Source organism: Hypanus sabinus, chromosome 28 (assembly GCF_030144855.1).
Source record: "Hypanus sabinus isolate sHypSab1 chromosome 28, sHypSab1.hap1, whole genome shotgun sequence".
NCBI lineage: Eukaryota > Metazoa > Chordata > Chondrichthyes > Myliobatiformes > Dasyatidae > Hypanus > Hypanus sabinus.
In genome coordinates, this window is record NC_082733.1 from 38,272,687 (window position 1) to 38,300,349 (window position 27,663).

Below are 27,663 nucleotides of genomic sequence, written 5' to 3' on the forward strand. Positions count from 1 at the left end.
AGGAATAACGAGTCAATGTTTTGGGCCCAGACCATTGACTAGGGCTCAGAATCCTGATGGAGGGCCTCAGACCAAAGTCCATTCTGCCGGTTATGCCGCGGGTGTTTGGGGCAACAGTGAAGGTCCTCCACCTCCGGCAGTGTTCAGGGCTTCCTTCATCCTGTCAGCAGCTTCATCTCAGTTTTCTCCACTGTCTGTCGTGCAAGTCCCGGGTGGGGACTCACAAATGCCATTGCTCTCAGCTGTAGACGGAGTCTTTGTTTCCGTAACAATTTTGTTTGACCAGTCGGGGTCATTAGCCCTGAAACTGGAGGACTGGTGGACCACTCTTAGTCCGACCTCTACCCTTTGACCTGTTTTGTCATTGGGTGACCCTACCAAGAGCCAAAGCAAAAAGGCCTGACCCCAGCCAGCATAGCTCTCCGGGTCATTGAGGCACACACGCCTCCAAACCACGACAAGGCTGTGGCCCTCTTGGAGATTAACCCAAAATGTTGAGTATTTTTCATGGACGCCTCCTGACCTGCAGCGTTCCTCTGGCCCCCGTCTGTGTTACCTAGGTTCAATTCCTGCTGCTGCCTGTAAGGATTTTGGACGGTTCTCCCGTAACCGTGTGGGTTTCCTTTCCGGCTTCCCGCCATGTCTCAAAGACATACAGGTTAGTAAGTTAATTGGTTACGTGGGTGTTACGGAGCAGCGTGTGCTCACTGGGCTGGACGTGCCATGACTGAATAATTAAAAAAGTCCTGCAGTAATTGGGTGGATCTGGACTGTACACAGTTGCACAAGTTCTGTGGCAGCATCCCGAAGGAAGACCTTGCACAGCCCAGGTGAGAGAAGAGAATGGGAGTAATTACAATGTTGTTACATGGAGCCAGAATGCAGTCAATGGGCAGAATGGCCTTCCACGCTGCAACCATTCAGTGGTTCTGTATTAGGGGATGTGTTGACGCGTGGCCAAATGGTTAAGGCATCGGTCTAGTGATCTGAAGGTCGCTAGTTCAAGCCTTAGCAGTGGCTGCGTGTGTGTCCTTGAGCGAGGCACTTAACCACACATTGCTCTGCGACAACACTGGTGCCAAGCTGTATGGGTCCTAATGCCCTTCCCTTGGACAACATTGGTGGTGTGGAGACGGGAGACTTGCAGCTTGGGCAACTGCCGGTCTCCCATAAAAAAACCTTGCCCAGGCTTGCGCCCTGGAAACTTCCCAAGGTGCAAATCCATGGTCTATCGAGACTAACGGAGGCCTACACATTAGGGGATGCAGAGCCATTGGATTGTACCTGAGAGTCCTGACGAAGGGTCCCGACCCGAAACGTTGACTGCTTCTTTCAACGGTTGCTGCCCGACCTGCTGAGGTCATCCAGCTTTTTTGTACGTCTTGATCTGACCACAGCATCTGCAGTGTACTTTGTGTTTACTATTGAATATGAAAGTAGGGAGGTTATATTGTCTTAAGGTGAAAGGAAGGAGTTTTGAGAAAATCTGAAGGATAGGTTTTTTTTTAAACACAGTGTGGTTGATATCTGGAGCATGCTGGCAATGGAGGTGGTGGAATCAGATATAATCAGTACATTTCGTGATGGATGTTTAAAAGAGGCAGCATCCATCATTGAGGACTGTCATAATCCAGGACAGGCCCTCTACTCATTACTTCCATCAGGAGGGAGGTACAGGAGCCTGAAGACCCACTTTCAACATCTTAAGAACAGCTTCCTCCTCTCTGCCATCTGCATAGTCCATGAATCCATGGCCGCTAACTCACTATTCCTCTTTTCCACTATTTATTTCTGTAACTCAGTAATTTTTTAACATTTTGCACTGTACTGCTGCCACAAACAATAAATTTCACAACATCTCAAGCCCGATTCTGATTCGGACACCCATTTATATAGGCACGGCATAGATACTGCCATAATATGGACAATGGGATTAGCATAGAGGGGCCGAGAGGTCAGCCTGAACGTGGTGGGACGAAGGGCCTCTTTCTGTGTATGACGATGACACGGATCACCTTTTACAGACCTGCAAGTGATGCAACCCTTGGAGGAGGGTTATAATGGACCTCGAGGACACATGGAGAGGTAGTGGGATGGGTGGTAGTAGATTGAGTCATAGGAAACTACAGCAGAGAAATAAGCCTTCAGCCCATCGACCTGCACTTGGGCCATAGCCATCCATGCCTCGGCTATCCATGTACCTATTCAAACTTCCCTTAAACGTTGAAATCAAAATCACATGCACCACTTGGGCCGGCAGCTTGTTCCACACTCTCACCCCCTCTGAGTGAAGAAGTTTCCCCTCATGTTCCCCTTAAACATTTCACCTTTCACCCTTTACCCATGGTGTCCAGTGGTAAAAAACCTGCTTGCATTTACCCTGTCTATACCCCTCATAATTTTGTATACCCCTGTCAAATTTCTCCTTAATCTTCTACACTCTAAGGAATAACGTTCTAACCTATTCAATCTTTCCTTATAACACAGGTCCTACAGACTGGACAACTTTCTTGTAAATTTTCAGCGTACTCTTTGAAATTTAATGTTGAAAGTTGTGAAGTGAGGTGGGAAGATGAGAAAAAAAGCAATATAAATTAGAGGATGCTACAAAAATAGTACAAGAACAGAGAATACAGTAGTTCTGATCAAGGATCAACTTTGTTCATCATATAGATTTACATGTATTAGGAATCTGGAAAAAAAACAACATTCAACAATTGTAAAGGATAAAGAATAATATAAAAAATAAAGTTAGAGGTTAAGGTATGGATCTGGAATAAAATGTGCATAACTACATAGATGCCAGCATGTATTTACAATGCAAATAGAATTACAAAACTGGTTTAAAATGTTTACAGTGCAGTGACTGAAGTAAGAGATAGAGGGGGCTGGGGAGAGGCTAACTAGAATGGTTGATCAGATTAACCACTTAGGGGAAGAAACTTTTAGGATGGCATGAGGTTTTTGTTTTAATAGCCCTATAACGCTTTCTAGAAGGGAGCTTTTGGGAAAGGCAGTTTGCAGGGTGGGTAGTGTCTGCAGTAACTTCTTTGTCCTGGGCACACACAAATCCTGCAGTGATGGTAGACCGCTGCTGTTGACCCTTTATCCTGACCTGACAGTTCACTGTCGTTCCCATATATTATGAGAGGATGCTGCACCAACCCCGACAGTACTGGCTGATGCAGTCTTATCAAACCGAAAAGTTGACTCTTTCTTTTTCCACAGATGCTGTCTGATCTGTTGTTTTTCCTCCTGCATTTTCAGATTTTATTTCTGGGGGTGATGGGTGCACAGTCAGTTGAAGGGGAGGTTGAGAAATTCATTAAAATAGTATTCAGGATCCTGGGCTTCATAAATAGAGGTACTGTATTAGTGCATGAACAAGGATATCGGGGTAAACTGGTGTGGCCACATCTGGAGTATTGTGTTCAGTTATCAGAATCAGAATCAGGTTTAATATCACTGGTATATGTCATGAAATTTGTTGTCTTTGCAGCAGCAGTACATTGCAATACATAATGATAGAGACTGTAAATTATAGTCTGAAGTGTCTATATTTAAAAAGTTAAGTTAAAAATAATAGTGCAAGAAGAGAAAAAAAAGTACTGAGGTAGTGCTCATAAGTTCAATGTCCAATCAGAAATCTGATGGCAGAGTGGTAGAAGCTGTTCCTGAATCATTGAGTGTGTGCCTTCAAGCTCCTGTACCTCCTCCCTGATGGTAACAATCAGGTGTGTCCTGGGTGATGGGGGTTCTTAATAATAGATGCCACCTTTTTGAGGCATCGCTCCTTGAAGATGTCCTGAGTGCTGGGGAGGCTTGTGCCCATGATGGAGATGATTGAGCTTACAACGTTCTGCAGTTTATTTTGATCCTGAGCAACGCCCTCCCCACCTACTAGCTGGTGATGCAGCCAGTTGGAATGCTGTCCTCACTGTATCTGCAGAAATTTGTGAGTGTCTTTGTTAACGTACCAAATCTCCACCAACTCCTAATGAAGTACAGCATAGCCACTGTCCTGCCTTCTTTATAACAGCATTGATGCGTTGGGCCCAGAATAGATCGTCAGATGTTGACATTCAAGAACTTTAAATTGCTCATCCTTTCCACTTCCAATCCCTCTGTGAAGACTGGTGTGTCTTCCCTTGTCTTACCTTTTCTCAAGTCAAAAGTCAATTCTTTGGTCTTCCTGACGTTGAGTGCAAGGTTGTTGCAACACCACTTAACCACGGTCCGGTCCGTGAAGTCCACATTCCGGTTCACAGTCTGGTCCGTGGACTCCGGACTCCGGGTCTTCTGGCTGGCCCTTGTTTCAGTTGGGTTTAATCATAGGCACCTGATGCTCGTCTTGGGGCTGCAATATAAGTTGCCCTGGGTTCGAGTGTAGGTGCTGGTTTGTCTTGTCAGTATCCTGTCCTTGCCTCTGTTGGGTAAGTCAGGCTGTCTTGCCATTACCCTGAGGTTGGACTGTTCCCTTCCCCTTCCTTTGGAAGCCTTTGCCTGCATCCTCGCCTGTATCGCTGTCAAGACCAGAGCCTTGCTGTGTTTAGATAAGGAACTGTCGATCGTTGTTTGGAACTGTCTGTGTCCACACCTTCACCAGGTAGGTCCGGCCCTTTGCTGCTACCTTATGTTGGAAACCGTCTTGTGTTCAGCATTCTGTGTATGAGTCCCGGCCCTACATCCTGTTCCTAAGGAGGGGTCCTCGCTCTGTGTTCCGTGTTCCCATGCTCTTCTCCAAGGCTTCGTGTTCCCATGCTCTCAGCCAAGGTTCTGAGTGTCCAGTCCTTGTCCCAGGCTCCAAGGTTCCTGTCTCCCAAGACCACGTCATGTCTTTGCCTAGCTCTGGGATCTGAGCCTGAGTCAAGACCCAGGTTCTGGGTTCTTGTCCGGTCTCTGGCTCGGAGTCTGAGCCCCACCTAGTCCTGCAGCCAAGTCCTAACCCAAGTCTGTGTTCCTGTCTCAGCTTCTAGTCTGTGTCCTGCCCCGTCCCTAAGCCTAGTCCAGTCCAGTTCCTAGTACTTCAGTGCCTGTGTTTTGCATTTGGGTCCATTCCCAGCGGTCCCCACTATGACACATCTATCTTGCTCCTGTATGCATTATCATCACCATCAGATATTCTGCCAACAAATTCATGGCTGGCATTGTAGAGAGAGTAGAACAGTGGGCTAAGCACACATTTCCAAGGTGTGCCAGTGTTGATTATCAACAAAATAGAGGTGTTATTTTCAATCCACACAGATTGTGATCTTCTGAAGAGGAAGTTGAGGAAATCAGCAGCAAGCTTTCAGCAAAGGCTTTAGAGAGGTTACAGGTGAGATCAATTTAAATAATTTCCAGGTTGAGTAAGTTCTGTTTAGAGGCTATACCGGAGATTCTGAGTTGTCTTGTTGAAATGGAGAAACCCAGTGAAAGTGTTTAAAATTTTGATGGTTATATAAAGGATATGAAAGAAACTAATCCCATTGCCAAACAGGTCAATAATTAGGGGACACAGCATAAAGGCAATTGGTAAAAGAACTGAAAATGACTGAAAGAATGTAGTTTTTCATACATTGGGTAGAATCTGGACTGTACTGTCAGGAACGACAGTGCAACAAATCCCATTGTAACATTTGGTAGAGAAGAGTTTGCGGGGTCAAGGGGAAAGATCTACTGTAAGGGGCTTACAATTTTGTTCTTTTATGGAGTCAGAATACAGTCAATAGGTACAATAGACTTCCATGCTGTAACCATTTACTGATATTGCATTAAGGGATATAGAGTTATACAATTGAAGGTGTTGTGGATAGTGTGGAGGGCTGTCAAAAACTACAGTGGGATATTGATAGGATGTAAAACTGGGCTGAGAAGTGGCAGATGGAGTTCAACCCAGATAAGTGTGAAGTGGTTCATTTTGGGAAGTCAAATACGATGGCAGAATATAGTACTAATGGTAAGACTCTTGGCAGTGTGGAGGATCAGAGGGATCTTGGGGTCCGAGTCCATAGGACACTCAAAGCAGCTGCTCAGGTTGACTCTGTGGTTAAGAAGGTGTATGGTGTATTGGTCCTTATCAATCGTGGAATTGAGTTTAGAAGCTGAAAGGTAATGTTGCAGCTTTATAGGACCCTAGTCAGACCCCTCTTGGAGTACTGTGCTCAGTTCTGGTCACCTCACTACAGGAAGGATGTGGAAGCCATAGAAAGGGTGCAGAGGGGATTTACAAGGATGCTGCCTGGATTGGGGAGCATGCCTTATGAAAACAGGTCGAGTGAACTTGGCCTTTTCTCCTTGGAGTGAGGGAGGATGAGAGGTGACCTGATAGAGGTGTATAAGATGATGAGAGGCATTGACAGTGTGGATAGACAGAGGCTTTTCCCCAGTGCTGAAATGGTTTGCCATGAGAGGGCACAGGTTTAAGGTGCTGGGGAGTAGTTACAGAGATGTCAGGGGTAAGTTTTTTACTCAGAGTGGTGAGTGTGTGGAATGGGCTGCCAGCAAAGGTGGTGGAGGTGGATACGATAGAGTCTCTTAAGAGGTTTTTAGATAGGTACATGGAGCTTAGTAAAATAGGGGGCTATAGGTAAGCCAAGTCATTTCTGAGGTAAGGACATGTTCGGCACAACTTCGTGGGCTGAAGGGCCTGTATTGTGCTGTAGGTTTTCTATGAATTGCACTGCGGTTTATAATAACAACCCTTTGGGCCAACTCATCCATGCCTCCTGAAGTAGTCACCCTTGACTGCATTTGGCATGTCCCTCGATCCAGAATGGTCTTTAAATGTCGTCATTATATTACACGCAAATGCTGGAGGAACTCAACAGCTTCTATGGAAATGAATAAATAGACGACGTTTCGGCCGAGACCCTTCTTCAAGACTGGAAAGGAAAGGGGGAGACACCAGAATAAAAGGATTTGGGTGGGGAGGGGAAGGAGGATAGCTAGAAGGTGAACAGGTGAAGCCAGGTGGGTAGAGAAGATATTGGGCTGGAGGAGAAGGAATCTGATAGAGGAGAATAGACCATGAGAGAAAGGGAAGGAGGTGGAGATCCAGGGGGAGGTGATAGGCAGGTGAAAAGAGGTAAGAGTTTGGAGTGGGGAAATGAAGAAGAGGAGAGGGGGAGGGATTTTTTTTTACCAGAAGAAGTGAGCAGTGCAGGGTAAGAGAACTGAGTTTGCTGGTAGTGGATGGGAGTTCTCCAGAGTTGGTGAGGTCAGTTTTGGTGTTAGAGACAGGTTTCGAAGGGTCCTGGAATGGGGAACTCTACAGTGGTAGGTCTGACGAGGTGCCCGAGGGTTGTAGCCTGGCCTCAGCAAGGTAGAAGTCAGTCTGCCACATTGTAACACATTGTAAATGCCCCCTTTGTCTGTGGGCTTGTACCCCCTTCTGCCACCTTCTCTGGCAGCTTGCTTATCCCACATACCTACCTCTGTGTGTAAAAGAGTTGCTTCTTTGGGACCAGCGACTAGAGGTTGGAGGCCTGGAGACATCCTGTCTGGGGGCTGGAGGCATGTCTATGTGTGTGTAAGTGGGAAAGGGGCTTGTTTTGCTGTTGTAATTAATGTTTTTGCTTATATTGTTCTGCCGAGCTCGCTGGGCATTCTACGTCAGCACCAGAATGTGTAGTGACACTTGCACACTGCCCCCAGCACATCCTTGGGTGAGTTGGTTGTTAATAAAAAGAGAATAGACTTTGTCATTGATCAAGACATTGAGATTGTAAAGCTAAGCAGATATTTACAATGCATGCGGTATGGCTTAATTTAAAAATAATCTCATATTTACATGCAACAAGTGACTTTAATGGTCCATATCACTCAAAGGCGATTGCAAGCTGGGGTGTCGCATTATTCAGCTGCACAACAGCCTTTGGGAAGAAGCTGTTTTTCAGTCTTACTGTCTTGGCTAAGATGTTCCTGTATCTCCTACCAGATGGCAGGAAATTGAACAGACAGTGTCTGGGATGGGATGGGTCTTTAATGATGTTGCAAACATGCCGTAGGCATCGAGAGTTGTAGCTGGTCTCCAGGTCTGATAGTTGAGTCCCAATGATGTGCTGAGCCGTCCTAATCGCCCGCTGGAGTGCTTTGTGATCTGTCTTGCCGCAGCTGGAGTGTGCTCTCAATCGCACATTGATAAAAGTTGGATGGAAATTTTCAGAGCAGATTAGCAATGACACATTACATTTTATAGCGTAATGTATATTTGATAAATAAATGAATCATAATCTTAATCAGAATGTGAATTTGAATCTGCCCTGGGATTGATGGAGGCAAGGTATTTCTATCTGTCACGTAGAGTCTGACAAGTAAACAGGAGTTTGGGCTATCTAACTCTGTTACATCTGGTCCCTTTGCAGCCTCCTCATTACTGTGATCATTTCCTCTCCTCTTATGTTTATCCAGCTTCCCTTTAAAATGATCACACCCAGAGTCTCGCAGGATAAGAGAGTTGAGCTACCGATCAGCCAGGGAGCAGATGAGCATTGGGAGCGAATGGCCTGCTTATGTTCTGACCTTCTCCCATGAACCATGCTTCCCAACAACTCCCCACAGCCACAGTAGTTCCTAACTCTGGTGAGCAGTAGTTCCTCTGGATAATCCAGCTGGCCGCAGCTGTTACTGCCGGAGTCTCTGTCCAACATGGTGTGCGGTACAGAATGCTCGGTCCCACACGAGAGGCTGGGCCACCCCGAGGAAACAAACTCTCACATTTAAAAAGAAAGAGCTGCAGAAACACGTTACAACTGTTCTTGAAGAAACAGATGTTTGCTGTGGTAAACAAGAGATTTTGCAGATGCTGAAAATCCAGAGTACACACACAAAATGCTGGAGGAACTCAGCAGGTCTTGGTAGAGGAATAAATAATCAACATTTTGGGCCAAACCCTTCATCAGGTCCTGATGAAGGGTCTCGGCCCAGAGCGATGACCTGTCTTCATGGATGTCTTAAAAAGTGGAATTAGAAAATGTTGGAAACACTTAGGAAAGGTTCAAGTTCAGGAATCTTCATTAGAACCTCTGCCCTAGAAGGGGCTTTGATCTTTGCATGAGTGGGCCCAAGCAAACTTTTTCCACCAGTTATCTCCCAGCTTCTCACTTCATTTCCCCTCCCCATCCACCCACCAACCCCTCACCTAGTCTCTCCTATCACCTGCCAACTCCCTCCTCTCCCCCAACTCTTTTCTGGCTTCTGCCCTCTTCCTTTCCAGTCCTGATGAAGGGCCTTGGCCATTTCCTCCATTGATGCTGGCAGACCTGCTGAGTTCCTCCAGCATTTCATGTGTGTTGCTCTGTATTTCCAGCATCTGCAGAACCTCTGGCATTTAGCAGACTCTACCTGGAGTCACTGCATGATGTTCACAATCGAGAACCTAGTCTGATCTTTGCTCTGTCCAGCCTGACATGCTGAGGAAGGAAGAGCCTCCCTGTTGCACTGCGAGGACAGGACAGCAGCGTCAGGTTTCTCTGGATTTCCAAAACAATTGGACGGCGGATTCTCAAAGTTTAACTCTAACTGTGAGTGATTGCTCCCTCTAGTGCTTGCTCAGTCAGTGACCGTGTTCAAACCCAACACTGATAGACTTTTTGGGTTCTGAATGGGGATTGCACAGTGACCCGGAACTCAAGGCAGGCAATGATCCATGAAAGGCCCAACCTACATCACAAGTTAATCTGCAAGAAGTGGTGGGAAAGAGCCTTAATTTTGTTAATTGGGATCATTTGAAAAATCTAATGGAAATTTTCCTCCCTGGGGAGAAACAGCAGCAACAGCAAAACATGCTTTATCCTCTGTAAACATCTAAATCCTGTCTATGGAGCGTTTTACTCCCACCCCTCTGGCAACAATCGTTTGTTTTCAACAACATTACTTGGTTCGTTGGATCTCATTCCACCAATCTGGGTCCTCGACTGGACAGACTTGGAGAGGTCTTCTGAAGAGACAGACACCAATCACCTCCCAGCTTCTTACTTCATCCCCACTCCCCCAGCCACTCACCATCCCCTTCACCTGGTCTTACCTACCACCTACCAGCTTGTACTCCTTCCCCTCCCTCCACCTTCCTATTCTTGCTTCTGCCCCCTTCCTTTCCAATCCTGATGAAGGGTCTCGGCCCAAAGCATTGACTGTTTATTACTCTCCTTTGAATTTTGAAATATTCAGCGATCGCCAGTGTCCACAGAGTCAGTGACCCCTAACTGAATGACTGCTTGCTCCTTAGAACGGTGCACAAGGCTCCAGGATCAGGAAGGGAAAGTCAGCTAATTACCATCCTGACGAAGGGTCTCTGCCTGAAGCATCAGCTGTTTATTCCCCTCCAGAGATGCTGCCTGACCTGCCGAGCTCCTCCAGCAATTTTTTGTGTTACTCAGGATTTCCAGCATCTATTTTTCTAATTATGATTTATAATTTAAATTTTTATTATACTTACTTTGACTTGACATAGCTGAAATGTCTATCCCTGGAAACAGCACCATGAAATCCTTCTGCAGCCACTTCAGTGTAATCATATACTTCCTACAGTTTTGGATCTAGAAGTGTAGCTGTGGACTAACCAAAGCATTTGATTAATGCTCAGCATTGTAGCTGCTCTGCCCAAGACCACAAGAAAATTCAGAGTCGTGGACACAGCTCAGTACATCACAGAAGCCAGCCTCCCCTTCATGGACTCTGTTTATACTTCCACTTCCTTGGTAAAGCAGCCAGCATAATGTTCACTCTGTTCGTTCACTCTTCTCGCTCCCCTCCCATCAAGCTGAAGACACAAAAGGCTGAAAGTGTGCACCAGTCAGCTGGAAGACAGTTTCTACCCTGTTGTTAAAAACTATTGAGGTTTCCTAGCATGATAAAATGAACTTGCCCTCCCAATCTACCTTGTTATGTCCTTGCACCTTATTGCCTACCTGCACTACACTTTCTCCGTAATTGTAACACTTTACTCTGCATTCTGTTATTGTTTTCCCTTGTTCATCCTGAATGTTCTGTGGAATGAGTTTACCTGTATGAACAGGTTTGATTTTCACCGTCTCTTAGTTCACGTGACGATAGTAAACCACATAATAGTCTAGCAGTTAGTGTAATTGCTTTACAGCATCAGCTGTAAGATTGGAGTTCAATTCCTGCCGCTGTCCATCAGGAGTTTGTACATTCTTCCTGTAACTGTGCAGATTTCTTCGAGTGCTCCAGTTTTCCACCCGTACTTCAGAGACATATGGGTTAGGATTAGTGAGTTGTGGGCAAGCTATGTTGGTGCTGGAAGCATGGTGAGACTTGCAGGCTGTCAGATTGGAGGCTACCTGGACAGAACTGTATGTTTTGTTGTTTCAATGTAGATGTGGACAAATAAAGCCAAACTTTAGAACTTTATTTACAAACTTCATCAGCTTAACAAGTTTATCTGCATGTGCAACAAGGGTCCTTGGACTTAAACAGTGGGTGTTGCAGTTACTTAGTATTTTCTATGCCCCACATTATTTATTTATTGAGATGGAGTGTAGAACAGGCCCTTCCTGCCCTTTGAACCATGCTGCTCAGCAACCCCACAATTTAATCCTAGACTAATCACAGGACGATTTACAATGACCAATTAACCTGCCAGCCGGTACGTCTTTGGACTGTGGGAGGAAACAAGAACACCCGGAGGAAACCCATGCGGTCACGGGAAGAACGTACAAACTCCTCGCAGGCAGCAGTGTGAATTGAACCCAGGTCGCCGGTCCTTTAAACTATTGTGCTAACCTCCATGCTGCCATTCCATTCCTCATTGTGCAATTTAGTTCTCCGTAAGTGCATTACTCTTAAACTTCATCTGCCATATCTCTGCCCATTTTTCTCGCTCACTAATATCATCCTGTAACTTACAACCATCCTCCTCTCAATCAACAATATTATTGATTTCTGTGTCACCTGCAAACTTACTGAACTTCCTATATCTATGATCAAGTCATTGATACATACAAAAAAGTACAGGTTCCATGAGAGGTCTCCAATCATAACCCCCCCCAAAAAAAACACTATCTTTATTCAGCATTCTGCTATTGCTTTTTCTTTGTCCTATCTCGATGCACCATTGTGATGAAATGATCTGCAAGCAGGATGTACAAGACAATGTTTTTCACTCGACCTCGCTACATGTGACAATAATAAACCAACAACCAGCCGTCTGCCTCCTATCATCATGCTCTGCCTCCTATCACCAATTTTACCATAGAACATAGAACAGTACGGCACAGGAACACGCATTCCAGCCCACAATGTTATGCCAAACCAGTTAAAAAAAATAAATTAACCGCCCAAAACCTAATCCCTCCAATTTACACTGTGTCCCTACACCTCCATCTTCCTCACAATCAAAGCTTCAATGTGCATTTATTAAAGAATGTATGAACTATTCAACCTTGAGATTTGTTTGCTTACAGGCAGTCGCAAAGCGAGGAGCCCAAAAGAACCCGATTAAAAGCAATAATACCAACCCCGCAGGGCCCACAGAGAAAGAGAAGAAAAAACACAAAGCAAATTTTAAAAAACAATAGAAATGAGCAACAATGAAAGCATTCTGAACCAAAATGAGTCTTCAGGTCCAGATCCCTGGAGTAGGCGCTAAACCTTGGTATTCAGTTTGTAACATTAGTGGGGCAAAACACTGCAAATTTTGCAGATGCGAAACACAGCATCTGGGGCAGTCTCCAGCATTCTTAACCACCTCATTGACCTGTGAACTTAGATCCCTAGATCTCTGTGCTCAGCAACTCACTTAAGGGGCCCAATGTTGGGTCCCATTTGCCAGCACCCTGGATTCCATGGGCTCTAACGTTTCAGGCCAGTCTTCTCTGATCTGACTTTACTGAAGTCTACAGAAACTACACACACACTGACTTCATGATAACATTTAGTTACCTCTTGGAAAAAATCAATTAAATCGGTCAAAAAATATCTCCCCAAACAAAACCATTCTAAATATCCCTGATTGATTCTTGTCTTTTCAAGTAGAAAGTTAGCATTCTTTTCCATGGATTTCCCTGCCACTGACATTGGACTCTGTGGCCGATAATTACCTGGCTAAGTTCTTCAATAGAAGTACAATGTTTACTGTTTTCCAGTCATCTGGCAGCTCACCCATGGCTGACGAAGATGTAGGAAAACAGCAGCCTCCTCCCCTGCTTCCCAATGCAGCCTGTTTTGATCATACCAGATGATTCAATTCATCTAATCCTTTAATTCCCTGAGGGATTTCTCTGTCTTGTTTAATATATTTTTCAAGAAAACAGTAAAATTCTAATCCAGCTTTGATTTAGGGTCTAAGATGTAATAGACTAGAAATTCGATTGGTCATGCTGTTTATCACAATGTTAATCCATTGATAATTCAGGATGGATTGAAATGGGATAAGCGCTCACTTCTGAGCGGTTTGTGTCTCGGAACTTGCTGGTTTGTGTTTCTGTTGCAATTTTAACAATAACTTATTTATGTATAATTCTTTATATTTTTATCAGAATCAGGTTCAGTATCACCTGCATTTGTTGTGAAATTTGTTGTTATACAGTAACAGTAATTACCATACGTAATAGTCAAACTGTAAAGTACAGTAAATATATATATGTATATGAAATGTTAAAATAAATTAATAGTGCAAAAAGAGGAAAAAAAGAAGTTAGGTAGTGTTCGTGGGTTCACTGTCCATTCAGAAATCTGATGGCAGCGGGGAAGAAGCTGTGAGTGTGTGCTTTCGGGCTCCTGTACCTCCTCCCTGATGATAGCAATGACAAGAGGGTATGTCCTGGGTGATGAGGGTCCATTATGACGGATGCCACCTTTTTGAGGCATCACTCCTTGAAGATGTTCTGGAACCTGGGGAGGCTAGTGCCTGTGATGGAGCTGACTAAGTTGACAACTTTCTACAGACCATTCTGATCCTGAGCAGTAGCTGCACCCCGCCTCCCCCACCACACCTCTCCACACCAGACAGTGATGCAGCCAGTTAGAATGCTCTCCATGGTACGTCTGTAGAAATTTGCGAGTGTCTTTGATGACATAGCAAATCTCCTTAAACTTCTAATGGGTGCTATCGTGGTTTCTTTGTAATTGTTGAATGTTGTTTTTTTTTGTTGCCTGTCGTGCCCGGACCAACAAACCACAGCGAAGTTCTAAAACATGTAAATGTACAGAAATAGCAAATAAAGCTGAACAACTAAACCCCACCACCAATTCTAATCACAGATACCATCACTGTGGTCCTCTCTCCAATCTGACCCAACCAACTCACTTCCACCCCTCTACTAGGGCCGCCTGCTCTGGCCCTCTCTCAACATTGCTCAGTTTGGTTGGTACACTGCTTTTGTAGGGGAGAGTGAAGCTTGTTCAGTCATGTTGGGTTACTGCACAAAAGGCCCATCACTGAATGTTCCCTGGTACATTGCTACAATGACCCTACTATGCACAATCTCTAGGCCATCCTTCTGGGAAAATCACATCAAAGTCCAGGCAGTCTGGCTTAAGGCAGGCAGGTATTATCAGAGAGCCTTTGGATTAGGAACGGGGCAGAACAGCCCTCCTTCTAATTCCCTCTCTGCCGAAGATTCAAGATTGTATGTTGTCATTCTTCAGCACACAGGTGTAAAAGGGAGCAAAATGATTGTTCAAAGTTTAAAGCTTAAAGTAAATTTATTATCATACAACCCTGAGATTCATTTTCTTGTGGGCATACGCAATAAATCTATAGAATAATAACCATGAGGTTAATGAAAAGCCACCCAACTTGGCTGTTCAACCAGAGTGCAGAAGACAACAAAATGTGAAATATAAAAAGAAAGAAATAATAAGTAAATAAGCAATAAATATCAAGAACTTGAGATGAAGAGCCCTTAAAAGTGAGTCCATTGGTTATTATTCCAGATCCACTGGAGACTCCACATCTGGCTTTGGAAATGTGGAGCCCTTGCATCTCACCTGTTCCCCAGGCCCAAGGTGTGGCATGGATGCTGTTTTACTAAATGCGAAAGATTCTGCAGAGGGGAATAAACAGTCTAAATTTTGAGCTGCGGCCTTTCAACAGGACTGGAAAGGAAGGGTGGAAGAGATATAGGGCTTCAGGAGATAGAATCTGATAGGAGAGGACAATGGACCATGGAAGGAGAGGGAGAAGAGGAACCAGAGGGAGGTAATTTCTTCCTCACCTGCCCAATTCCTCTTTTCTTCACAGCTCATAATATTACCAAAGGAACACACACAAATGCTGGAGGAACTCAGCAGATCAAGCAGCATCAATGGAGAGGAATAAAGAATTGGTGTTTCGTCCTGAGACCCTTCATCATGCTGTTATCCTGTTTTGTCTGCTTCTCCTCGGACTATCAGACCAGCACAAACCAAAGTTCCTCAGTGGGTAAGTCTGTTAACCATTAGCACAAAGCACCTCACAGGAACTATAACCCAGTTCAAACAAAAAGCACAAAACCAAAGTAGGATGCAGACTCCACAATGAAGAACACTGCCACTGCACAATAGAACTGTCTTTTGATGAGAAAGCAATGATGCATTCTGTTTTTAATTAAGGCCTATTTGCTCCCTGGAATGATGCTCTTCGTTGGTTATCTTATTTTCCTGAGGATATTCTCTATTTCCTGGCTAGCGGGGTGGAGATACATCTCAACCAAAGGAGGTGTAAGGCATTCCTGCCCTCTGCTAGCCTGCAGGTCACCCTTGGGCAAGGTGTAGCGTATGCATAGACCCTAATCAGGGTCATGTGAAGTCATGGGAGCAAGTGGTGGATGGCCGTATGAGCTGCTGGTGCAGATCACAAGTCCTGGTTATGCAACCACTGACACCAGGCAGACAATCTCTGAAGAGTATTGATAATGACTGGGGTCACCCGTCTTGTAAAGACACTGCCCAGAAGAAGGCAATGGCAAACCACTTCTGTTGAAAAATTTGCCAAGAACAATCATGGTCATAAAGACTGTGAACACCTACTCCATACAACACGGCACATTACGATAATGATGTTGATTCTGATTCTCAATGTCCAGCCTCCAATACCGAGTGTCAATGAGCAGTGGCAGTTCCACCATGTTCCATGATGTCCACACACTGGCACCCAGGACTGATACACCCTCACGTCCACACAACCAGACCCAGGCGTGTGCGCAATCACACTCATCAGGGTCATATACTCACATCTGTTTACAGGAGCACACATCTGCATAAGTATACAGAAGTAAAAGGAGAGCTGGAACCTGGAGAAACAATTGCGGTTATCTTACCACTATTACAGCCCAGGGCTCTTCGGAGTTTGTTCTGTATGTCTTCCCCGTGGAATGCGTGGGTTTTCCCCCGGGTGCTCTAGTTCCCCCATCCCCCAGTCCAAAGACATACCGGGTAAGTTAATTGTAAATTGTCCTGTGATTAGGTTATTTGGGGTTGCCAGAACACTGCACTCAAGGGCCAGGAGGTCCTGATCCAAGCTTTATCTGTAAATCAATCAATCAATAAAATGAACACACTGAAAAGTGGAGGACTCAGCAGGTCAAGCAACAATTGTGAAGGAAAAGGGATAGTCAAAGCTTCAGCCTGAAATATCAACTGCTTGTTCCCTTCCATAAATGCTGCCTGACCTGCTGAGTTCCTCAAGCATTTTGTGTGTGTTGCTCTAGATTTCCAACATTGGCAGAGTCACTTGTGTGTATGTTTCCATTACATATATTGATACAAACATATTCACACAACCCTCTCTCACCAGCATACACAAACACAGCCACGTTCTCAATCAATGAATGAAATGCATGAACACAAATGCAAATACCTACAGGCACACACCTACAAATATATACCACACATACACATATACCCTACATGGGTGTGTGCGTATATATACACACACACACACACACACACACACACACACTCACTCAAGTCTCAACTGCAAATGTAGAATAGTAATCATAAATTTCAGAGAACATACAGATGTTGGAAATGCAGAGCAACGCACACTAAATGCTGCAGGAACTCAGCAAGTCAGGTAGCATCTCTAGAGCATACTAAACAGTTGATGTTTCAGTCTGAGACCCTTTGTCAGATGGGAATTAGTTGACTTTCTTTTCCTGATCTTGGGACCTTGTGCAGCGGTTGTCACTAACTCTGTGGACACTGGAGATTACTGAATATTTCAAAATTCAAAGTACAAAGTTCAAGTATGTATACTACATGTTACCATATACCTCCCTGAGATTAATTTCATTGCAGGCATTCACAGTAGAACAAAGAAACACAATAGAATTGATGAAAAACTACACACAAAGACTGACAACCAATGTGCAAAAAAAAAAGACAATCTGTGCAAATACAGAAAAAACCCCACAAACAAATAAATAATACTGAGAACGCAAGTTGTAGAATCCGTAAGAGTGAGTCCATAGTTTGTGCAAACTATGTTCAGAGTCAATTCAGAGTTGAGGTGAGTGAAGTTATCTGGTTCAAGAGCCTGATGGTTGAAGGGTAATAACTGCTCCTGAACCTGGTGGTGTGGGACTTAAGGCTCCTGGCCCTCCTTCCCAATAGCAGCAATGAGGAGAAGCATGGCCTGGATGATGGGATCATTGAGGTGGATGCTGCTTTCTTTTGGCAGTACTCCTTGCAGATATTTCTAGATGTGGGAGCTGTGTATGGAGCAGTTTCCCATTGGAACACTTAGCCTGCCAATGTTCATGGCTATTTATTTCCGGCACAAAAGGAGTGGTGAGGTTTATTGTGCAAGACTTTCCAAGAAAGATCATGTACAATGGGTAAAGAAAACCACAACCCAACAGCTTGAAAAGCGAGTTGTTGGTGTACTGATGGATGACCGCACTATGAGACAGTAGGGGATGTTGGACTGTAGAGCAGCCAGTGGGGAAGAAATCTTTGATCACAGTGTTCCCCCACCATGATTCAAAGTTGGTTTGATAGGCCATCTGGTGTATTGTTGCCTTTTGGGTTTTTGTTTAGACCAGTGCTCCTATAAAGAACATCTCTCCCAGATTCATAAACATGAGAGATCCTGCAGATGCCGGAAATCCAGAGTAACACACACAAAATGCTGGAAGAAGTCTGCAGGTCAGGCAGCATTGATGGAGAGGAATAAAATGCCAACTGTTTAGGATGATACCCATTATCAGGACTGGAAAGAGGCATATTCAGTTATATTAAAGATCTGGCATTAGGGGGTCCATGGAAAATCTTGACTTTCTTTCTGTTTTATACCACATGTAATCTCACACTGCAGTCTGGATATTCCAATTTAGGATGATCAATAGTTACCTGGTAAGGATATGTCCTGTAGTGTGCCGTTGTTTGGAAGGGGGGGGGATAGGTTTGCCACTCGTGGAGTGAGTGATTCACTACTAAATCACATCATCAATTAATTTTATTTTAGTTATTTAGAGTTAGGGCACAGTAACAAGTCCTCCCAGACCCAAAACAAGCCAACACTGCCCAATTATAGCCACGTGACCTATTAACCTACCAGCCCACATGTTTTTGGAATGTCAGAGGAAACTGGAGCACCCAGAGGAAACCCACGAGGTCATGGAGAAAACCTATAAAATCCTTACAGACAGAGGCTGGAATTAGAACCTGGGTCACTGGCTCTGCGTTACGCTGCCATGCCTCATCAGGTCCCACAGGAGGTAAAAACCAACTACTGAGCAGTTGCTAGATTCAGCAGTAGAGGAGGTACAGAAATTGCCAATAAATTGAAACGACACGATCAAATTTTTTGCTTCATTAAAGGAGAACTTTTTATTTGCCATCCTTGCACAAATCTAATTTTCCATGGTACTCATCCATGGGTTATGTCATAGTTAAGCTATTTCTGAACACTCTAAAGACCTTGACTAGATTTGTAATTGGAAATTGGCCAAGGCTTTACCCTTGCTCTTCCAGAGCCCTTTGCTCAAAGTAGCTTGTTACTAGGCTGAGAGAACCAGAGCTCTGAGCTCAACAATTATTCTTCATCTTCTTCAGAGGAACAAGTCAAAGTTAAGTTTACTGCCTTTTGCACAAGTGCATGTAGGCAGAGGCATGTAGCATCAAAGGTCAAAGTAAATTTATTATCAAAGTGCATATACATCAGCAACTACAACTCTAAGATTTGTTTTCTTGTGGGCATACTCAGTAAGTCCATGAATCATAATAGATTCAATGAAGGACTCACCCAACAGGGTCGGCAAGCAACCAATGAGTAAGAACAAATTGTGCAAATACAAAAGGAAAAAGAAATAATAATATTAAATAAATAAGCAATAGGTGTCTAGAACATGAGATGAGGTGTCCTTGAAAGTGAGCCCCTAGGTTGTGGGAACATTTCAGCGATGGGACAAGTGAAGTTGCGTGAAGTTTTCCCCACTGGTTCAAGAGCCTGATGGTTGATGGATAATACCTGTTCCTGAACCTGGTGGTGAGAGTCCTGAGGCTCCTGTACCTTCATCCTGATGGTAACAGAGATAAGAGAGAATAACCTGAGTGGTGGGGTTCCCTCATGATGGATGCTGCTTTCCTGTAACAATGCTCCATATGGATGTGCTCAATGCTGGGGAAGGCTTTACCTGAGATGGACTGGGCTGTATCCACTCCTTAATGTAGGATTTTCCATTCAAGGGCATTTGGTGTTTCCATACCAGTCTCCACCTCATATCTATAGAACTTTGTCAACAATATAGATGTCATACTGAATCTTCACAATTTCTAAGGAAGTAGAAGACCTCTGTATTGATAGTAGCTCTGATCCCCCCTCATGGATTTCCTTCTCCTGAAGTCAATAATCAGATCCTTGGGCTTGCTGATATAGAGGGAGAAGTTGTTGTCGTGGCACCATACAGCCACCCGCTTGATTCAGAAACTTAAATGATGTCTTATTGGGGCAACACCTCCCATAAATACAGTACCACTGAAGGTAAAGGTGCAATGGCCATGATGTATTGGGCTGAGTCCTCTACTCTCTTCCATTCCCATGCATTCAAATTGCCTTACCAGACCAGGATACAACCAGCCAGGAAACTTCCAGCAGAAGATCTGTAGAGGTTTGTTAGACTGATGACAAGCCAAAACCATTTAACCTCCTAGTGTGATTGCAGCTATGTGTTGGACCCAGAACAGGTTGTTTGATATGTTAAATCCATGAATTTAAAGCTGCCGACCCTCCCCATCACAACAAGGGAAAATAAGGCGGGTTAAAGAATTTCAGTGTAGAACTAAACAGGTGACATAATTGTTACAGAGTGATGAACTCTGCCTCTGAAATTCATTACGGTAACTTCTACTGTGGATCAGAGTTCAGCAGACTAACATAACTCTTTGACATATTTGGAGGATTGTATACAGCTGTGGCCAGTATGTTATAGGAAGGACACCATTAGGCTGAAAAAAGTGCAAAGATTTACATGAGTTATAGGGAGAGGTTGGGCAGGCTGAGGCTTTGAGCTTAGAAGACTAAAGGGTGATGTTATAGAGGTGGATAAGATCATGAGGGGCAGAGATCAGGTGTATTCAGAAACTCTCTATTAGGGAAAGGGAGCCAAAATCCAGAGGGCCCAGGTTGGAGGTAAGAAGTTTAAGGTGAGTGGAGGAAAGTTTAGTGGAGATGTCAGATGTAGATTTTTTAAGCAGATAGCGGTAAGTGTTTGGAATGCACTGCTGGGAGGGGGGCAGTGGGAGAGTCAGATGTATTAGGGACGTTAAAGAGACCTTCAGATAGGCACACAGATGATGGAAAAATGGAGGCTTTTGGGCTGTGTAGGAGGGAAGAGATTGATGATGGAGTAAGTATATATCGGTTGGCACAACATTGAAGGACCAGTACTATGCTGTATTATTCTATGGTTTGTGTTCTATATTCCAGTTCTGTTGCTCATAGCAATGAATGTAGGCACATTCATTATCACACTTCTACATTTAGTAATATTATGGTGTTCATTCAGAAGTAGGGGTCTCTGTAAGTCAGGCATTCTTAACCCAGCATGTCGCCACGTATGCTGGCAAAGTTGGAACCCAAGCGTGGAGAAAAGACAGACTCCGATGTAGAGATGGTGACCAGAGTTCCAACGGAACATCGGTGGCTCGGCTGAGCAACATCACAAGTAAGGTTCTCATAAACTAGGACCCTGCGATTAGCACTAATTGGGAGTCTACTTCAGTAATAACAGTAACACAGAATCTTCAAGCCTATCAAAATAAACTTAACAAGTTTAAACAGAAAGCACCAGGAGACCCCATTACCAAGAGCGAGCTGCTCGAGAAAAAACAAAAGCAACTCTATAAATGATTAATGGCTTCCATTAAACAACAATTAACCAGTTCAGGTGCTCTCCCAACACTCTATGGCTAACCTGCACAAACCCGAGGAACTCATTACACAGAGATGACCTGTAGATATTAGAGACGTTGCTGCAACATGACAAGGACAGTAAACTTGCCATTTCAGGTTATTCAAGGCACCAAGATAATAGACAAAGGTAAATGAAGAATGGATGTCATTGTTAATCAGGGAAGGTATTAGCACAGTGCAGAGTAGTGATAGAGATGCAGAGAGAGGTGATAATTGATTACAGGGAAAAGCGGTGACTGTGGGAGAGGGATTTGTGGAGTGCGGTTCTGAAAAACTGGATATCACGAACTTGGTCAAAGGTAACGAGGCCACGTTTAGGACAGATCTGGCGGTTGAGGACACTCTGCCATATATTTAAAGAGCAGGTCGATGAGTTCTTAGTAAAGGCTTCAAGGTTTATGGAGAGAAGGCAGGATTCTGGAGTTGAGAGGGATAATAAATCACCTTGTTGAAGGGTGGAGCAGACCTATTGGGCTTATTGGCCTAATTTTGCTCCTACATCTTGTGGTTTTTTGGGTGCTCCTGTATCCTTCCTCATTCCAAAGACGCATGGTCAGGGTTAATGAGTTATGGGCATGCTATGTTGGCACTGCAAGAGTGGCAACACTTTCATCTCCCTCAGGACCTGAAAATCTACCCTCTGTTCCAGTGTTGCTCAATCACCAATTTTGCTAGGTGAGAATTCCAAAGCCTCTCAGCTTCTGAGGGGAGAAATAGTTCCTCGTCTCACTCTAATCTAGTTTGATGCTCCACAGGCCTTGGGTCTTTCACAAGCAGTGAAGTACTGATTGCCTCATTCCAGATACTGTCTGAGGGCAACCTCACGGGGCCCAAAACCGGTGGGCTCAGTTTGAGTGATGTCAGCTACAAAGACATGAAGATAGCGTTGTCAGGAGTGGACCAAATAAATAGTGGATGAACAACAGCAGATATTTAAACATAAGCTTGTCAGGAGGGGACCGGGCAAATAGGCTTAGGGTTACTCAGTGGTCGAACAGCTCAAGACATTTAAGCAGCTAGTTCATTGCATTCAGCAGAAATGTATACCATTGGAAAGGATTCCAGGGAAAAGATGAATCAGTTGTGGTTAAGGAAGAAGGTTATTTAAAATATTCAATTGAAAATTAAACCATACAAAGTGACAAGGGCTAATGGTGGATCAGAGGACTGAAATATTTTGGAAATTAGTAGCAAGACAATAAAAATCAAACAGGGAGAGAGAAAATCGATGACAGAAAATTGGCAGTGATTATCAAAACAAACAACAAAGAGTTAACTGTGGAGAAATAAAACTGAAAAGAGAAGCCAAATTCAATGTGGGACAGGGGTTGTTTCAGAGGATTAATAAGAAGGAAATGGCAGATAAATTAACCCAAATTTTTCTATTAAGTCTTCACAGTGGAGATTTTGTAAATAGCCTAATATAGCCTAAAGGTAACAGAGGGGCTAGAGTCAAATAATATTGAAGTATTATAAAATTCTGTTCATGAGGGACAACTAGGCCTCCGTGGGTCAGGGTCAGCCATGGATATTGCATCCTAGTTATCTAGATACACAAGATGGGGCAGTAATGATATGGAAAACAAGCTGTTCCTCTCCATGCATCTGATCAACCCAAAGACTGCACCCATGTGCCTGTCGACCTGCAACATACCACTCCACAAATCCCTCTCTCACATTACCCGTGCTTGTCTGATTAGTCCTGCCAATATACAGATTAAAATCATTCGTGACTGCAGTTCACTTCTCGTGTGCCTTTGATAGTTCCCCATTTATGCTTTGCCATATCAGTCTGGGTGGGCCTATAAGCCAGCTCCTGCCCATGTCTTCGTAGATCATAAGACATAGGAGCCGAAATAGGCCATTTGGCCCATCAAGTCTGCTCTTAAATTCCATCATGGCTGATTTATTTTTCCTCTCAATCTTATTCTCCTTGCCTTCTCCTCATAACATTTGACACCCTCAATAAGCAAGAACCTATCAATCTCCACTTTAAATATTATTTAAAGATTCACAGTACATTTATTATCAAAGTACTGTTTGTGAGCAGTATACACAAGATGGGGCATCAGTATACAACCCTGAGATTCATCTTCCCAATGACTTCTCCTCCATGGCTCTCTCTGGCAATGACCACCCTCTGGCTAAAGGAATTCCTCCTCATCTCTGATCTAAAGAGACATCCTTCTATTCTGAAACTGTGCCCACTGTAGGAAACATCCTCTCCACATCCACTCTCTCTAAGCCTTTCAATATTTGATAGGTTTCAATGAGACTCAACCACCCCCCAATTATTCTTCTAAACTCCCAGAGCCATTAAATGTTTCCTTCACCTGTTAATCATTGTTTCCACTCACATTACTCACCACTACACTGACACCTTTCCTGATTAACAACGCCATCCTAGAATTACCTTTTGGTGAAGGAAATTGTAGTTGAATTGGGCTTTGGAGAACAGTACAGCAACAGATCAATACCGATGGGCCAGTACAGACGTGTGGGCCGAACAGCCTAAGTCAGTGCTGCATAACACCGCGACTCTAACCTGCATAAAAAAAATGAAAGTTATGATTTAGCAATGAAAAGGCCCAATCTGCACCCATGCGGGAAGCAATCACAGCTGGCTTAATGAGTGTCATGTGACAAGCCCACTGTCACACTAGGCTCATCGTACTTAAGTAATGCAAATAAACCCAAGTTCAGAGTCCATTGTAAACCTATTTCCCCAGTTTGCATTCCTTACCATATAGTACCCTGAGATTCATTTCTTGTGGGCATTCACAGGAGAACAAAGAAATACAATGAAAATCTACACAAGGAGACTGACAAGCAACCAATGTGCAAAAAAAAGACAATGTACAAATTTTTAAAAATAATCATAATAATGAATAAATGAATATCACTAAAAATTCTCTGGTCGCCCACTCTATCACTGCCTCTCGTCATTTTGTACGCCTCTAACAAGTCAGCAGAGCAGTGCAAGATGTAAAAATTTACCATGTTGCAATTAAAAAATAAAGAGTGACAAAGATGAATAACAAGGAAGTGTTCATGAGTTTGTGGAACGTTCAGAAATCTGATGGCGGAGGGGAAGGGGCCATTCCTAAAACACCGTGTGCACCTCCAGGAGGATCCTGTACCTTCACCCTGGTAGTAGTAATGAGAAGAGGACATGTCTCAGATAACTCTAACGGGTCGTGGCAGAGAAAGTTCTTCTATTTGAAGGTGAGTCCTGTTGCAAGGTTTTGATTATCTCTTCCATCACCAGATACTGCCTAGTACAATGAGTTCCTCCGGCAGATGGTTTCCCCAGACCCCAGCATCTCCTGTCTCTAGTGTTTCCATTTGCAAACGTGATCAGAACATGGAAGTAGACAGTCACAATCTAAGCAATAAAAATATATTTCTGGAGAAACTCAGTAGATCAGGCAGCATCTGTGGAGGGAAACGTACCGTTGATGTTTCAAGTCAAGACCCTTCAAATTCATCAGTTCAGAGGAAGGGTTTGGACTCGAAATGTCCACAGTCCATGTACACGAGATTCTGTAGATGCTAGAAATCCAGAACCACACACACAAAATGCTGGAGGAACTCAGCGGATCAGGCAGCATCTATGGAGAGGAATAAACAGCTGATGTTTCGGACTAACACACTTCAAGGCTGTTGATGTTTCGGGCTGAGACCCTTCATCAGGACTGGAAGCCAAAATAAGGTGGGGGCAGGGGAAGAAGGGAAGGGGTACAAGCTGGCAGGTGATGGGTGAAATCAGGTGAGGGGGAAGCTGGGCAGGTGGGGGAGAGGGAATATGACAATAGCAGTCCATTTCTCTATGACAGAGATTGCCCGACCCACAGATCCACTGGTCCGTTACTTTTGCTCCAGATTCCAGTCTTCACATTCTCTTGTGGTCCCCACAATAAATTCCAGCCAGGATAATCCATTTAAGAGGTGCTTCAGAAAGGAATTCTTTTGCATAAGCAGTACTAGGGTAATTAGCGTCCAATCCAGAAAAAGGTTTGGATGCGATGAAGGGGTGGGCGGAAGAGGAAGAGGAATGGTGGATATGTGTGGGGTGGAAAAAGCAACACAGACCCATTGGTCTGAACAGCTGGTTTCCATGCTGTTCAGCAGCTGGAAAGTACATTGGCTAATCAGCTGGGCTGACAGTCAAAGTTCAAAGTAAATTTATCAATGTATTACCTTGAGATTCATTTTCTTGCAAATATTTACAGGAAAATAAATAAATGCAAGAGAATGTACACACAAAAAAGTTATACATAAATGAAGACTGACAAACCAACATGCAAAAGAAGATTAACTGTGCCAATAAAAATAATACAGATTACATAAGTTGTAATGAATCCTTGAAAGTGAGTCCATAGGTGGCGGAATCAGTTCCGTGTTGAGGTAAGTGATGTTATTCACGCTTGGTCGGGACCCCATGGCTGTAGGGTAATGACTGTTCCTGAACCTGATGGTGTAGGATCTAAGACTCTTGTACCTCCTTCCTGATGGCAACAGCAAGAAGAGAGCATGACCTGGATGGTGGGGGTCTTCGATGTTGTCAAAACCACAGTGGCCAAACTAAGCAACTGGGAAGCTACATTTGGCAGACAAAGCCTTGCATCCTGTTTGCCAACAACAGTAGAAAATGGATGAAAAACAACTGTGACACGGTGCAGGGACATTGCCCGGAATTACAAGTTTTAGGAACCTTAATTTAACTCTGTGATTGGCTAAAGCTGTCATTCGAATGTCCCTTCACACCTGAAAATTACCTGCCTCTAATCTCCACCAGCTTCAATGGCTGCCTTGGAAGCAGGACAGACTAGTCTGAGAAGCAAAGCAAGATATTCATCTTCATCCAGCCACAAGCTGTATTGAGATTTATGCATAATTACTTGTTAAATGAGCACTACTTAAGACGGGCTCTGATGGTGATGGCAATTTGGTCATTTGATAGACTGTTAATGATCTAGCCTTTCAAAGGGTTTTTAAAAAATCTTTCTGACTTGAAAGGTTCTATTGGTCTATAGCTCCTCGTGTTTATGCAGCTTGTCCAAATGTAAGTCTAGATGGTATTTCTCAATCAGCAAATCATAAACACGAGGATATCTGCAGATGCTGGAAATCCAAAGCGACACACGCAAAATGTTGGAGGAACTCAGTGGGCCAGACAGCATCTATCAGTGGTTTGGCAGTAAGCAGATGATTTTCTCCTCGCCCGTCTTTCTATCCAGTAGAGGTCCCTGATGATGATCAGACACCAAGAGCTTCCTCCCCATTTGTACATGAGAAATGCGACCAGTTAATCGGTGATTCTGGATTGAAATTATTGTTTAGATTAAAGATTAGATTTGAAAGATTATGATGGCACTGTAGCTTAGAGTAACACTTTAGAGCATTTGTGCACCAGTTTCAATTCCCAACGTCGTCTGTAAGGTGTTTACCCATTCTCTTCATGGCCATTTGGGTTACCTCCAGCAGCTTCAGTTTCCGTCCGCATTCCAAAGACTTACAGGTTAGGGCTAGTATGCTGTGAGTTTGCTATGTGGACACGGAAAGTGTGGGTCTAGAGGTTGCCAATCTGAAGGCCTGGAAGCAGCCTGTCCTGGGGTTGGAGACCTGTCTGGATGTGTGAGTGGATGGGTGGGTGGTTGGTAGGAAAGGGGTTTAGCTGTCGTTTAGTTGTTCTGATGGCACAGTCCATCATTAAGGACCCCCATTACCTAGAACATACCCTCTTCTCATGGCTACCATCAGGGAGGAGGTACAGGAGTCTGAAGTCATACACTCAATGATTCAGGAAAAGCTTCTTCCCCTCTGCCATTAGATTTCTGAATGAACATTGAGCCCGTGAGCACTACCTCACTGCCTAATTAATTTAACTTTTTTATATATATAATTATACACTGCTTACTGTAATTTAAAATTTTTATATTATGTATTGCAATGTACTGCAACAAATTTCACAATGTATGCCAGTGATATTAAACCTGATTCTGAACATTGTGGGCATGCTGTGTTTGTGCTGGAATTTGTGGCAGCACTTGTGGGCTGCCTCCCAGCGCATCTTTGGACTCTGTTATTCATTGACAGAAACAACACATTTCACTGTATGTTTCGATATTGCAATGTATATGTGGCAAATAAAGATAATCTAAGTTCATCTCCATTTGCACAAGAGGAGAGCAGCCAGTTTCAGCAACAGTCACTATTCTTTTTGCCCTGAGATCAAATAAGAGAGAGAGCGTTCTGACTGAGATTTAATGAGGGACTGTTGGCAATAGTTAACCACAGCTGCATGTTATTTACTTACTTAAATG

At 43.9% G+C, this 27,663-nt stretch overlaps 2 protein-coding genes across 2 annotated transcripts in view; one reads left to right on the forward strand and one right to left on the reverse strand.

The window, feature by feature from the left end:
• The window catches only part of LOC132382598 (coronin-2B), a 224,003-nt gene extending 223,383 nt beyond the window's left edge, over positions 1 to 620 (reverse strand). The window contains exon 1 of the mRNA XM_059952968.1: positions 1 to 620. This exon is cut by the window's left edge and continues 206 nt beyond it. The gene's annotated coding sequence lies outside the window, so the exon portion shown is untranslated.
• A 4,703-nt stretch (positions 621 to 5,323) lies between these two features.
• Positions 5,324 to 27,663, forward strand: part of itga11a (integrin, alpha 11a) — a 265,485-nt gene continuing 243,145 nt past the window's right edge. Inside the window, exon 1 of the mRNA XM_059952982.1 lies at positions 5,324 to 15,364. Coding sequence (XP_059808965.1) covers positions 15,109 to 15,364 — 256 coding nt within the window. The 5' untranslated portion in view covers positions 5,324 to 15,108. The remainder of the gene's footprint in view (positions 15,365 to 27,663) is intronic.